The sequence below is a fragment of the Dromiciops gliroides genome, chromosome 1 (assembly GCF_019393635.1).
Source record: "Dromiciops gliroides isolate mDroGli1 chromosome 1, mDroGli1.pri, whole genome shotgun sequence".
Taxonomy (NCBI): domain Eukaryota; kingdom Metazoa; phylum Chordata; class Mammalia; order Microbiotheria; family Microbiotheriidae; genus Dromiciops; species Dromiciops gliroides.
This window is the reverse complement of record NC_057861.1, coordinates 536,339,759-536,354,183: the sequence shown is the minus strand read 5'-3', so window position 1 is coordinate 536,354,183 and position 14,425 is coordinate 536,339,759. Positions and strand designations below refer to the sequence as shown.

Here is a 14,425-nt window from a genome sequence, read left to right as displayed (position 1 = left end):
TCCCTTGGCTTTCCTTCTACTTGTCTGATCCCTAGTTCTCAGTGCCCCTTGCTAGATCATTATCTACCTCTTACCCACTAAGTGTGTGTATCAACCCCCATTGGGATGCTCTGTGTTCTTTTCTCTGCATTCTCTCCTCTGTGTTTTTATTTGTCCCCATTACTTCAATAAGCATCTCCACAAAAAAATCATTCCCAAGTCTGGATACCCAGCCTAAGTCACTTTCTTGAACTCGAGTGCTGCATTGCCAAATTACTACTAACCATCTTCACCTGGATGCCTTGTAGGATATATATATTTTTTAATTTATTTTATTTTCAATTTATGGAATAAAGCAAGCATTTTCAGAACATAGTACAATAAAAAAGGTGATTGCACATGAAACTACAACTCTACTACACACAATTTGCTATTCCTTTCAAATAAAGAACAAAATTATCCTGTACATTTCTCCCCCCACCTCCAGCTTTAGAGATGGCTACAAATAAGCATATATAAGTAAAATTATTCCATAGATACTTCTACTTATCAATTCTTTCTCCTAATGCAGATAGTATCTTTCTTCATATGGCCTTTATAGTTAATTTGGGTATTTATGACAGACAAAATGACTTATTCACTCAAAGTCGTTCTTAAAACAATATTGCTGTTACTCTATACAATAATGGCTTGGTTTTGCTCATTTCACTCTTCATTATTCACTCAAGTCTTTCCATGTTTTTCTAAAATCATCGAGCTCATCATTAGTATTCCATCATAATCAGATACCACAACTTGTTCAGCCATTCCCCAATTGATGGGCATCATTGAAATTTCTAATTCTTTGCCATCACAAAGAGAGCAGCTATAAACATTTTAGGACATATAGATTCTTTTCCTTTTCCCCCAATCATCTTTGGAAATAGACCAAGTAGGGACATGGCTGAGTAAAAGGGTATAGGTAGTTTAATAACTCTTTGGGCATAACTCCAGAGTGTTCTCCAAAATGACTGGATCAGTTCACAATTCTACCAACAATGAATTAGTGTCCCAATCTGTAGGAATTTCAAATTTAGCATGTCCAAAATGAATTTCAGTGTCCCTCCTACATAAATTCATCCCTCCTCCCAACTGCTCTTTTTCTGTTGTGGGTACCACTCATCCTTCTAAATCAGCAAGTAACCTTGATCTGACTGTGACTCCCTTTCTCTTCCTCACCACCAAATTTTGTTACAAACTTTGTATTTGTATCCCTAATGCCTAGCACAGTTCCCTATTCACAAAGGTGCTTAACAAATGCTTATGAATTAATAGAAGTCCTCTCCATCCACAGGCCCATTATCTTGGCTTAGGCCCTCATCACCTCTCACTTAGATCAGCTTTCCTAATAGGCTCCTCTCTCCAATTCTTTCTCCACTTAACTATCCAATAAATTTCCTAAAATACAGCTCTGACCACGTCATGTCCCTGCTCAAGAATGCACTATGTCTTGAAGAGAAAAAAGCAGGAAGCCTTTCTCATCCTTTGGACCAACCTCCAACCCTGCTTGCATCTTCCCTCTGAGAATACCCAGAAATATTTTATATATATATATATATATATATATATATATATATATATATATATATATATATATATATATATATATATATATATCTTGAACGTACAGGGTTGCTTGCATATTGTCTCACCCATTAGGATGTGAGCTCCTTTGAGGGCAGGAACCATGTTTTTAAGCCTTTCTTTGCATGTCTAGCACTTAGCACAGTGTCTGGCCCATAGAAAGCATTTAACAATGGAAGTCAGGTTCTCTTTTACTAGTCCCTTACTTATTTTGGGGTTTAACCCACCAATAGTCATTTTTGTTCCATCCTTTCCAGTACAAAGATTGTTCTCCTTGGCAGAGAGAACAAAAGCAAAATGAAGAATTAAGCAGCCCTGCCTCCTCCTTGTAAACACTGGGAGGTTAGTCCACACCAAACTACCATTCTATCCCTTTTTTGATCTACTCCTTTTCCCAGTGTGGCTAAACAAACAAACAAGAGCCCCAGGGTTGTCTTCGTGTTTCTGGCAAGCTTAGACCCATTCTAAGCTTTAGCTCTCCCAACCTGATTCTTACAGGATGGTGTCATTTTGTATTAATCCTTCATCACTTGTTCTTGCTGACATCTTTACAAATATCCAAGTTGACTGGTGAGTTCCCTACATAGCCACATTGGTCTCTTTAAACGACTCCCCTTTTTCCTCCTCACTGGAATTATTTCCCTCTGTGGATTCAGAGTTTTACTCTCAAGGGTCAACTTTCCTGGCATGACTTTCCAACAGAACTTTAGCTCATATTAACCAGCTACTGTTCCTTAAAAGACGATGAAAATCTGGTGGTACAGACTTAGCACGTGTGCTTCTCTTCTATCATGGACTCCCAGATGGAGGGGCCACTTCCATGAAAGATTCACAGCACTTCCTGCTTCCTGCTATTGGTGAAAATCAGACTGATGCAGAATAGAATTTCTCTTTGTTGTTTCTTCTGCCTTTAGGAGGATAAAATGATCATTTAGGTAAGTCAAGAAAATTTCAGTTGTTCTGTTTATGGCAGAAAGAGAATTTTAGTAGATATCCAGAAAACTGAACTCCTCGATCACCCCTCCATCTAGTCTTTGTGCCAGGCTTATAGACTGTTCCTCGAGCTTCTCATTTATTAATATGTCCAGAGGCCTTGCAATAATTCCACAACAATATGCCTTCTGTTTTGGCCTCTGTTGATCTTTACTCGAAAGCTCTCCATGATCTTCCCTGTTCTGCTTCCTATATTTCTTTACATAAGTATGACTTCTAAATAGATAATGCTCCCATCTCTCTCCTCAATTACTCTTCCTCCTCACATCTTCTAACTCTTTTTGCTTCTTTTGAATAAGGTATATCCTTCCAGAGTTACAGTCTAATCCTGGGTCCCATGCCACCAAACCTCAGTGATATTTAATAGGTCAAATTTGTTTCTCTGCATTAGGATGTCTAATTAGTCTTGCTTGTTAGCCATATGTTCTACATTTATTTGTGTATAGACATTCAAGGGCACAGATTTTACTGTTAGCTTTTTTGTTGGGTTTTTGTCTCTCATAAACTCTGACTGTCTCAATTGCTATTCTTCTTATCACATAGCTACTGTCAATGGCACAGTATAATACAGTACAGTTTTTTTTTCTTTGTTTTTGTAGGGCAATGAAGGTTAAGTGACTTGCCCAGGGTCACACAGCGAGTTAAGTGTCAAGTGTCTGAGGCTGGATTTGAACTCAGGTCCTCCTGAATCCAAGGCCAGTGCTTTATCCACTGCACCACCTAGCTGCCCCAATACAGTACAGTTTTAGTGGAAATATCTACATCTAGAGTTATATGTAATTTTCGCTCTTTCTCTTCCTTTTCAATTAACAGCACTTTTGTTTAGATTCATAAGACTCCTGGAAAATATCTTTGGTTTTGTTTTTTGTTTTGTTTTTAAATATCTTTGTAATAGCCATTGTTAGGTATACACCATCCTTGTTCATTCCTGTGTGTTAAAGTTCAGAAATTCCAAACCCATTCCCAGATATCATCTTCTTAACCAGCTTAATCTTTTTTTTTTTTTTTTTTGGTAAGGTAATTGGGGTTAAGTGACTTGCCCAAGGTCAAACAGCTAGTGTCAAGTGTCTGAGGTCAGATTTGAACTCAGGTCCTCCTGAATCCAGGGCCGGTGCTCTATCCACTGTGCCACCTAGCTGCCCCTTAACCAGCTTACTCTTGAAGGCCATCCCAGTGTTAGAAAAATACAAGTCCAAGCAGGTCCTACTGCTTAAGAGACTTTGAATATGGGCTCAGTAATGGTATATTTATGTCTTTCACCTGAGGACCCAACTCGCTATGTTTCAAAGATTAGCTACTGGGTTATTGATTTTTCAATGGCAGCAACTGTCAAAGACCTACTAAGAAAATGGGGGGCTGTGATCTCTGTGAGTGAAGATAGTAAATCCATTGATAAAATCAATGCTCCTTAAAGAGCAGAAGTCTACTTTATCAAATGAAATAATAATTGCAAGGCACTTAGCACAGTATCTGGCACATAGTAAGTGCTATAGAACTTATTATATAAGCCACCATTATATTAGTATTATCTTTATTATATTATATATAATATAATCATATTATTATAATATTAGCTACCATTATTATTAGTATTATCATTAAGTGATAGTATAGACAGGTATAGCTATAAATGGCTGCTCTTGGCTAATAAAAATATTCAGTTAACCCCATACCTAGGTTTTCAGAATGCAATTGAATGCATATACTATAAAATGGGTTAGTGGAACCCAAGAGCCCCTTAAAGTTTCAGGTGCACCTGGTGATTAAGCCAAAGTACTCCCAGACACTCAAGGTTAGAAGGGAATGAGGAGTATGAGGGGATTGAGAGCAAAGGCTGTGTGGACATCTGAATATGGAATCTCTTGCCCAGCTGTTATGCAAATCAACAAAGAGCCCAGCTTACTGAGCCAGGATTCTAAAGGGAGCAACGGCCATTGGCATTCCTGGGAATGTCACTAAAAGTGATTGGTTCAATGCTCCTTCTGTTTCATGGTTTACCAAGCACTTTAAAGACATCATCTCATCTGATCCTGAAACCTAGGAAGTAGCTAGTGTCTTATCATTCCCGTTCTATAGTTAAAGAATCCAAGACCTGAAGAGGAGAAATGATTTCATTAACTTAACTCTCATAATCACCACTGACAAAAGGACACTTGAATTGAGTAATAAAATGAAATAAAAATTCCTCCAAACGTAAATCAAGAATGATCTCCTATTATTTCCTCTGGGTTAGAATCTTTGCTTCCCTACTCCAAGATCCCAGTTGACTTGCTTTTCCTTCATCATGAACGTTAAGCAAAAGACGCCTACCTGCCCCTAGTTGGGAACATTATTATTTTCTTTCATCTTCATAGTGAGCAAGTTTAGGAGACCACTGAATTCTTCAAATGAAAGGAAAAGAGAGAAAGAGGGAGAAAAAAAGGAGAAAGGGCCATCCCATCACTGAATCTGTCAGGGTTTTCGTGTTTCCCTGGCAGAATTTTCACAGACAGATGGTTTCTGAGAATGGAATTTGGATTTCTGGACCACAGCTTAAAATACAGGAATGATAAGCTTGTGGCCAGGGATGGTGTACACTTAACTGAAATTGTTTAGAATATATTTTCTGGGAGAAAAAGGGCGATAGGGAAAAAAGGAGAGAGGGAGGCAAGGACGCAGGAGAGAGAACAGGAAAATAGCAACACTTACAGCCGGGGTAACCAGGAAAGATCTCCTGTAGTAGGTGCCATTTGAGCTGAGCTTTAAAGGGAACTAGCAAATCCTGTCTTCTGGAATGAGATATATATTTTTAACCTCTTGAGATTACCAGTGGGTGGGAAATAAAATCAAAACCAAACCAAACCACCACCACCAAGTCAAAACTGTCCCTTCCTTTTTGCCCTTGCTTGGGACAAGTGATATTACTTGATTGAAAAAGGGTTTAAATTAACAAAGCTTTTTAATTTTAGCACAACCCATGGTTTATGGTTTTCCACAAGCATCTAAAAAGCCACGCACAAAACTGTTAGCTTAGTTAATATCAAACCTTTGCCAGGGTTTGGGAACATCCACAACAGTCTCCCTCCCCTATCGCTGATTATAAATACTCAGGTTCTAAAAATACATGTACTTCGTGCAACTTAATGTACAGTCTTTCTGATGTGCAACTTCCTAATGGCTTGGCGTCTTCTAGGTTAAGTGCCACTATGTGATCTCCTGTTATGGAAAAGTTAAAGTAAGGCCATCTGTAGCAAGGCTTTAAGATAGAATGACTGCTCTCTATGCAGACTTTCACTGGGCTCTGTGCTGTCTTTTAAAGATCCCAGAGACAGCTAAGGCATGTGAAGCCATTTCAGGTAAACTTGGTTTGGACTACACTATTCAAACAAGCCAGCTGGAATGAAACAATATACTGTATTTAGCAATGACCAGAAGGAAATTTTTCAAGAGGCTAGGCTGGTTTCTCTAGTTTGGGACCTTCAACTAGGTCTCTGTCTCTGAAGCGGCATGAATAAGGTAGAGGTATGATTTGGGAGGTGGCGAAGATTCTTACCTGATGAGATAGTCCAAGGCCAACTCAGCTCCAGATGGTTTTTGAGGGGTTTCTTTTACAACATGAATCCCTGCTTCCCGAAGCTGCTTTCTTTGTTCTTTCTTCCGTTCCTTCTTCAGTTTTCTTTCCAGGGTTCTCCTTTCCTCTGGGGTCAGTTCCTGCTCATCTTGTTTTTCCTCATCGCTTGCTGCATCCATCTGAAAATAATCCAAAAAAACCCCTGTGTTGGTTCCATGGAAGGAAGGGAAATTCACAACATAAACACTTTAAAAGAAATAGCTTTCACAATTTCCTGGGATTCTGTTCATCTGAGAGCAGGGGTCACTGAAAAAAATAGAGGCATATACTCAGTGGTGGCCAGTGATAAAAAGAAAGCTCTGCCAACATCCCTATGAGTCCACCCATCATTCCAGTGACTTTCTAAACCAAAACATCCCTCCCAGACCACCACTCTTCTATACGTACTGTCTTCTCCTCTTACAAGATAAGCTTCATAAGAGCAGGTACTGTCATGCTTTCTAAAAGTCATATCCCCAATGCTTAGCATAGTGCCTACAGTTGATGCTTAATATTTATTCATTCATTCATTTGCTCATTTATACCATGTGACTAGCATATCAAAGGCTGTTATGATGGTTTAAATCATTAAAAAAAAAAAAAGAAAAGAATCTTGAACTTCCAAACATGTAGACAAGAATCATGGGGTGAGTTAAGGGGTGGACAGCTGCTATACCATGAGTTTTCACAATCCAGTCACTAATCTGTTTCCTCTCTGCACTGGTAAAAAGAGGTGGGTATCCTACAATGAAAAGGGTAGGGTTGTGTGTACTGGGGCAGGCAGGGAATGGGGGGGGTGGGGTGGCTAAGCAAAATTATGAAGTGCTCCTTTCTTTACCTTTCTAAGTCCTTTTTCTCCCCCAGTGACACTATGGCCTCCTTTGGTTGCAGAGGAAACAATTTATATATCATATGCACATGCAACATTAGATGGAATACTTTTCAGTCTGCATTTTTAAAAGAAGTGAGAGAGAGAAGGGGGGTGGTGAAGAAGAGGGAGAGATAGGGAGAGGGAAATGAGAGGGGGAAGAGAGGGAGAGAGGAGAGAGGGGAAAAAGAGGAAGAGACAAGAGAAAGGAGGGAGGGAGTGGAGCAAAGAGGGAGGAAGGGAGACACACACACACAGAGAAAAAGCACCCAATGTTTAACTCAATGGAATGTCTCTTTAGGGGTAGAATTGCAACGATTAGCAGGGGAGAAAGTTTTAGGTAGATTATCTATCTCTGTCTACTCCTAACAGCCTCTGTTAAATCTCAGGCTGGAGATAAAGGTAAGGGGTGACCCTTTGATATGTTATTGTACTGGAGTGAAATAATTTTCATTTAAAAAGCAATAACATTTCTATCAAGAATGCTGGGAGAGGGGCAGCTAGGTGGCACAGTGGATAGAGCACCGGCCCTGGAGTCAGAAGGACCTAAGTTCAAATCCGACCTCAGACACTAGGCATTTACTAGCTGTGTGCCCCTGGGCAAGTCACTTAACCCCAATTGCCTCACCAAAAACAAAAAACTCCCAAAACAACAACAACAAAGAATGCTGGGAGAAGGGGTGAAAGAACAGTAATAACAAACCGACAAAAACCCAAACTGACCCGAACCACAAACACTTTCATTCCTGTAGCTTTTCAAAGATTATTCCAAGAGCTGCTTAATAATAATAATGCAAGTCTCCATGTGCCTTTCTTTACAACTCTTTGAGGTGGAAAGTAGAAGCATTATTACCATTTTACAGATGAAGGACATGAGGCTCAGAGAATTTAAATGTCTTGCCTAAAGTTATACATTTAAGTAACAGCAAGGAATCACATCCTAATTTGACTCCTATGTACCTGCTCATTCCACCATATTACACTTTCTCCATAGAAGTTAACAGCCCATTTACCTGAGGTTGGAAAAATGACATAGCAACTATGTTTACTGCTTGTCCATGAGCTTGTCCATAAAAGACCCAATGGCACAAGACTGCAATGTTATGGCAAAAAATAGTTACCCTATATTTCCAGTGGAAGCATTGCTCCTTACCTTCCCTGCCCCCACACACATTCCTCCTATTATCTGAAAACTCTTTAACCCTCCCTCTGATGACTCCGGTAAAAACAAAACAAGTTGCTTCTCTGCCTTCTCTCCCCTTCATTTTGCTTCCCCTTTCTGACTCTTCCCCACCAGGTCCCCTCATAAAATGCCAATCCCTTGACAACTTTTGTTTCACGCTTAACAACTTTGCCTCTTCTGGACCATCTGAAACAAAAGAAAGCTGCTCTCCTCCATTCCTTCCCAACCCTCCTCCCCCTTTTTCTTTTTTAAAAGTAGGAATTTATCCTGGTAAACAGGGGTTCTGAACCTGCAGTCTGTGAATTAAAAAAAAAGGTTTTGATAATTGTATTTCAATAGAATTGATTTCCTTTGTAATCCTATGTGCTTTATTTGCTGCATTTAAAAAAAAAAAAACATTCCCCAGAGAAAGGCCCCAAAGGCTTTACCAGTCTGCCCAAGGGTCCTATGACCCAGAAGAGGTTAAAGTATTCTTGAGTTAAGAGAACTTCAGCATTGCTATCAAGGTAAAAGCCAACTGCCTTGGGGCAGCTAGGTGGCGCAGTGGATAAAGCACCGGCCCAGGATTCGGGAGTACCTGAGTTCAAATCCGGCCTCAGACACTTGACACTTACTAGCTGTGTGACCCTGGGCAAGTCACTTAACCCCCATTGCCTAAAAAAAAAAAAAAAAAAAAAAAAGCCAACTGCCTCACATGTGTTGAATTATGGGGTGTTTTCAATGAAACACATAGCAATTCGTGTCTTCCAATATGACAACACCTTCCCTTCAAATAAGAGACCATGTCAACACCAAAGACCATGCTTTCTCTTATCTCTACCAGATAGAACATTAAGGATAGTATATGCAGAACTTCATCACTACTGAAAGCAACATTGGTACCTCCAGATAGGAAGGATTTGCTGTGTATATAGCCAAAATGATCCTCCTCAATGAAAAATACCTCAGGCTATGTGTGTTTTTCAGCAAGAAGATATGCTAGCATCATCACCTAGATAAGCCCACATCCCTCATGCAGACATGCCAGGTTTTGTTCTAACCCTGTTTCTATCCATATATGCCAAGTATATGAAAATTGTAGACTATACTTTCTAAGAGCTGGTATCTCATTATGGTCTTATAAATGATCAGCCCTTCCAATGGTGTAGGTCCTAACTCAGTCCCAATTCTCATCCTGTATAGCTTTTATCCATGTCCTAAATAATTCCAACACAGAGGGTCTCCACATGTTGGGACTGTTGTGGGGGTTGTCTTTCTACTAGATCACTCAGCATGGATACTAATGGTAAATGTGAGTTGTTCAATGATTATTTCTTTATTTTGCTGCATAACTGGTTCACTTTCCTTTCCAGTCGTAAATCTCCCTGGTGACACCCTACATACATACATATACATATATACATATACACACACACACACACACACACACACACACACACATATATATATATGTATGTATATATATAAGTAAATTCCATTTTTTTTCTTTGGTAATCTGTTGCTGGGCAGCTAGGTAGAGCAATGATTAGAGCACTGTGCTTAGCATCAGGAAGACTCATCTTCATGAGTTAAAATCTGGCTTCAGACACTAATTGTATGACCCTGGGCAAGTCACTTAACCCTGTTTGCCTCAGTTTCCTCATATGTAAAATAAGCTAGAGAAGAAAATGGCAAATCAATCCAGTATCTTTGCCAAGAAAGCTCCAAAAAGGAGTCATGAAGAGTTGGACATGACTGAAGCGCTCAACATCAACAACAACAAAAAATGTTGCTGCCTATTTACACAACTATGGATTTGCCTTCCTTCTCATTTATTCTTTAGGTGACCTGAAAGTTTAGTTCTTCAAAAATGATGGTGTTTCTGACTCAAAGCTGTTTAACATTGATGAAATAAAACTGATATTAAAAAGGGAGGTCATTGTTACAGGGAGAAGTGAGGCTTCATTAAAAGCACTATGAAATCTCCAAAGGCAGAGCTGTCTACTAAATTCTTGTTTAATTCTGAGCCCAGGTCACTGTCCATGAGCAGTATCTGTCCAAAAAATATGAAGAGACGAACCACTTATATGGCTCATCCATTAATTTGTATACTATATTCTTGGCAAAAGGCATTTCTCATCTACTTTTTATTTTTCTTATGTGGAAAGTTAGACCAAAATCTTTTAAGTGATGGATATGGATTTCATTTAGGAAACTCTAAAATGTTCTTGAGTTTGATTGCGATGTTGTTTTGTGATAAGAAATTCCTTTTTTTTTTTTTTTTTTTTTTTTGGGTGAGGCAATTGGGGTTAAGTGACTTGCCCAGGGTCACACAGCTAGTAAGTGTTAAGTGTCTGAGGCTGAATTTGAACTCAGGTCCTCCTGAATCCAGGGCCGGTGCTCTATCCACTGTGCCACCTAGCAGCCCCTGATAAGAAATTCTTAAGAAGCGCTATACCTCAATTCAAAATAACCAATAAAACTCCAGAAATCAAAGTTTGGGGCAAAGTGTAGGAAAAGTAAGTAGCCAGTTAGATAAAAAATATGTGTGTATATGTGTGTGTGAGTGAGGTGGGTAAAAAGGAGGCTGCACAAAACATAACAAGAAATGAGTTTCTTAATATTACCACATATACATATATATATTTTGTAATATTAAAGAAGGGGGTATTACCATATATATAGTAATATTAAGAAACTTGTTCATATATACATACACACAAATACATACGGGGAGAGAGAGAGAGAGAGAGAGAGAGAGAGAGAGAGAGAGAGAGAGAGAGAGAGAGAGAGAGAGCGCAAGTACACTTGATTTGGAGGCAGAAAACTTGGTTTGAATCCTAGCTCTGCCACTTTCTACTGTGACCTTGGGCAAAGATCACTTAATTACTTAATCTTTCTGAATCTTGGTTTTCTCATTCGCAAACGGCAGGGAGTCGGACTGGGTGATCTTTAAGGTCCCTTCTAACCTATGATGCTAGAAAAATGTGTTCTCTGGGCAGACGAGCATAAATATATGGGCAAGTTACATGTATTACAGTGAAGGCTTAAAGTCTCTTGTCACTAACAGCAGGAGGAACAGGTAATTTTCAAACCTTGCCTAATGCTTAGGGCTTACAAATACCTAGTCCTGCCTCCTTCCTCCCTTCTCCACCCCCAACAAAGAACATGAACACAATCACATCTGCTTATTTGCTTAGCCTGATATCATATGCCAAGATTTCATCACTTCTCCCAATCTGAGGGCTAAAGTCAAGTTTAAAAATCAAGGCTGGATGAGGTGAACGTGGGAGGCAGAGAGGACTTGAACTGAGTGCTATGGGCATCTGTAATTGATTTATATCAACCCAGAGGCTAAGCCAATATTCTGATGAAAGATTTTTTTTTTTTAAGGAAAAAAATCCTGATCAGATCAGATAAGCTAGAAGTAGAGGCAGCTGGAGCCAGGCCAGAGGCCATCCAAGGTAAGGAAGAAGGGTGCTTCCAACAGGTTATACAACTGAGCTTCTTACTCATTAGTCATCATTCTTTTTGTTGTTGTTGTTTTAAAAGCTTCTTGCTTTGTAACCTATGTTCAAAAGCTGCTCTCCAAACCCAAGGACCTATATTGACATCCAAGGCCCATGGAACAGTTACACTTGGTTTCTATAATCTGTTCTATCCTTCAACAGAAGTCTGTCCAGATCTATGAAACTCAAGGTATTGATTTTCATCAGCCTTCTGGCTTAGGGCTCCAAGAACCTCTGTGATGATATTTTTTGTCTATCTGGTACCAAACCTTGGGAGAAACTGCCAAGGTCTCCTATAAACACAACTTGGCTTTTATTGTGGATATTCACCTTCAGGTACCCAAGATGATGCAATCCTTAGAAAAAGTTTTTTTTGTCCCTGAATTATCAATCAGAGATTGACTATGTGTAGAGAATAACGTGAAGGGCACTCACAAATTCTCAAATGTATGGTAGCTGAAATTCCATGACTACTACTTTAGATCTTTGTGTTAACGAGACTGAAAGTATCAAATCAATACTCACAACAGTTTGGGGTTTTTGGGGGAGGAGGAAGTAAAGGTTTGATTTTTTTGGGGGGGTGAAAAGTACCCATTCTTTAAAAACATGCTCTTTTAGTATACCAGGCAATTCTAATTCAGACAAAAGTTGAATTTCTTACCATTAGGGCTCATGTTCATGTGGCCATAATCAAATGCCTAAAAAAACCTGTGTTTCCCATCTCTTGTTTAGCTACAGGATTTGTCTTATAAACATCATGGTCTACTACAACTCTTTTTTCATTGCTGCAAACTGACAGGTCATTTTTCAATTAGGCAACAATCTGTGGCTTGATTTAGAAAGGAAAAGCAAAGAGGAAAATGGTACCTTTTTTTAAAGTCAAAATTATACCCAACAGATAGGCAACTTTGGATAGAACTATATTTAGGTGGGATAATATAATTAAAAGTTACCAGAGGAACTTTTACTGTAACACTATCTTGTCCATCTTTGTTGTTGTTCAATCATTTCTGACTCTTTGTGACCCTATTTCGGCTTTTCTTGGCAAAGTTACTAGAATGGTTTGCCATTTCCTTCTCCAACTCATTTTACAGATGAACTGAGACAAAGAGGGTTAAGTGACTTGCCCAGGGTCACACAGCTAGTAAGTGTCTGAGGCCAGATTTGAATTCAAGAAGATGTCTTCTTAACTTCAGGCCCAGTACTCAATCCACAGCACCACTTACCTGTCCTTGTCCATCTTAGACTTGCCTAAATCTGGTTAAGCCCTGTTGCCATATCTTATGTTATATGTAAAGCATTCCCCTCTCCTAGTATTCTTTTAAAATGCAAATATACTCCTCAGGGAAGGAGTAGTTAACACCTACAGAAAAAAAAGTAAGTTTTTCAGGTCTCCTTCCCCTACAAAGGAAAAAAAGGGACTAGACAGAATACTGGATAACGAGGACAGAATCAATGCTCAAAGAAATTCAGTCAGAGGGCAAAAGATAATGCACCAGTTTTATGGTGGTGCCTAAGACTGTACTTTCTAAGAGGTAGTAGGGGATTATTAGTCATACAATCATTTTTTGTAGGGCAAGGATTCTTTACCTTATCACAAAACCCTTTGACAGTCTGATGTAGCCTGTGCACCCCCTTCATGAAGAATTTTTAAAATACATAAAATAAATACATAGAATTATCAAGGAAACCAATTATTCTGAAACAGTTATTTAAAAATATATGTACATAAAATATGGTAATACTTTGCATAATCATACATGTATACCCATATCTAATTGCTTACTACCTCAGGGAGGGGCAGAGGGGAGGGAGGGAAGGAGGAATAAAAATTGTAACCCAAAACTATAAATAAAAATGGTTATAACAAAGAAAGAAATATATGTACATATATATGTATGATGTATTTAAAGTATACAGGTTAAGAACCCGATTCAGAGCTGTTATTGTTGATTTTGTCCTTCATTCTTGAATAGGACCATGACTTTTGAGGTGATGTCATGACTTGCAGTGAATTGAATTTAAGTGAGGGAGGGCTGTGCAAAGTCACCAGCTTCCTTCTCTCCTCCAGAGCCATCTGGGTCCAGTGGCTAGATATATATGGTGATGACTGGAGATGGTGAAGGTGATTGGGGGTAAGTGACTTGACGAGAGTGACACAGCTAGTAAGTGTCAGAGGTGAGATTTGAACTCAGGTCCTTCCAACTTCAAGGTCAGTACTCTGTCCGCTGCACCATGTAGCTGCCCCCCGATTCAGAACTAGAAGGGACCCTGGAGGTTATCTAGTGCAACACCCTCATTTTCTAGATGAGAAAACGAAGACTCAGAGGAGTTAAGCCAAAGGTCACATAGGTTACTAAGTGGCAGAGTCAGGACTTCAACTCACTTCTCTTGGTTCAGGGACCTTGCCACTTAGTCTGCCACTGTGCCAGCTGCCTCTCTTTTTCCTGTGTTCCTCTGAATGCTGGGTTGCTGTCCAAGATTTCTTTGGGAACTGGGACATGAATCATTTCAGTTCATTTGTTTCCAGAAGGTCCCATCACCACTGATGTGGGCCTGTTTCTATAAGTGGACAGTAATTGCTATAATTAATTTCGCTGAAGATGGCTGCCTGACTAAATTTCCCCTTACCATTCTCCCCCAGAGGAACAAGTACCAGTTCTGTGCCTTCTTGGGGCTATAAAATTGCTATTGTACTTGCT

At 39.3% G+C, this 14,425-nt stretch overlaps 1 protein-coding gene across 2 annotated transcripts in view; it reads right to left on the bottom strand.

Annotated features, from left to right (window-relative positions):
• Positions 1–14,425, bottom strand: part of C1H7orf50 (chromosome 1 C7orf50 homolog) — a 356,496-nt gene that overhangs the window by 80,019 nt on the left and 262,052 nt on the right. For both annotated transcript variants that reach the window (XM_043964182.1, XM_043964188.1), the window contains one exon: positions 6,128–6,324. In XM_043964182.1, the coding sequence (XP_043820117.1) occupies positions 6,128–6,324 (197 nt within the window). The remainder of the gene's footprint in view (positions 1–6,127; positions 6,325–14,425) is intronic.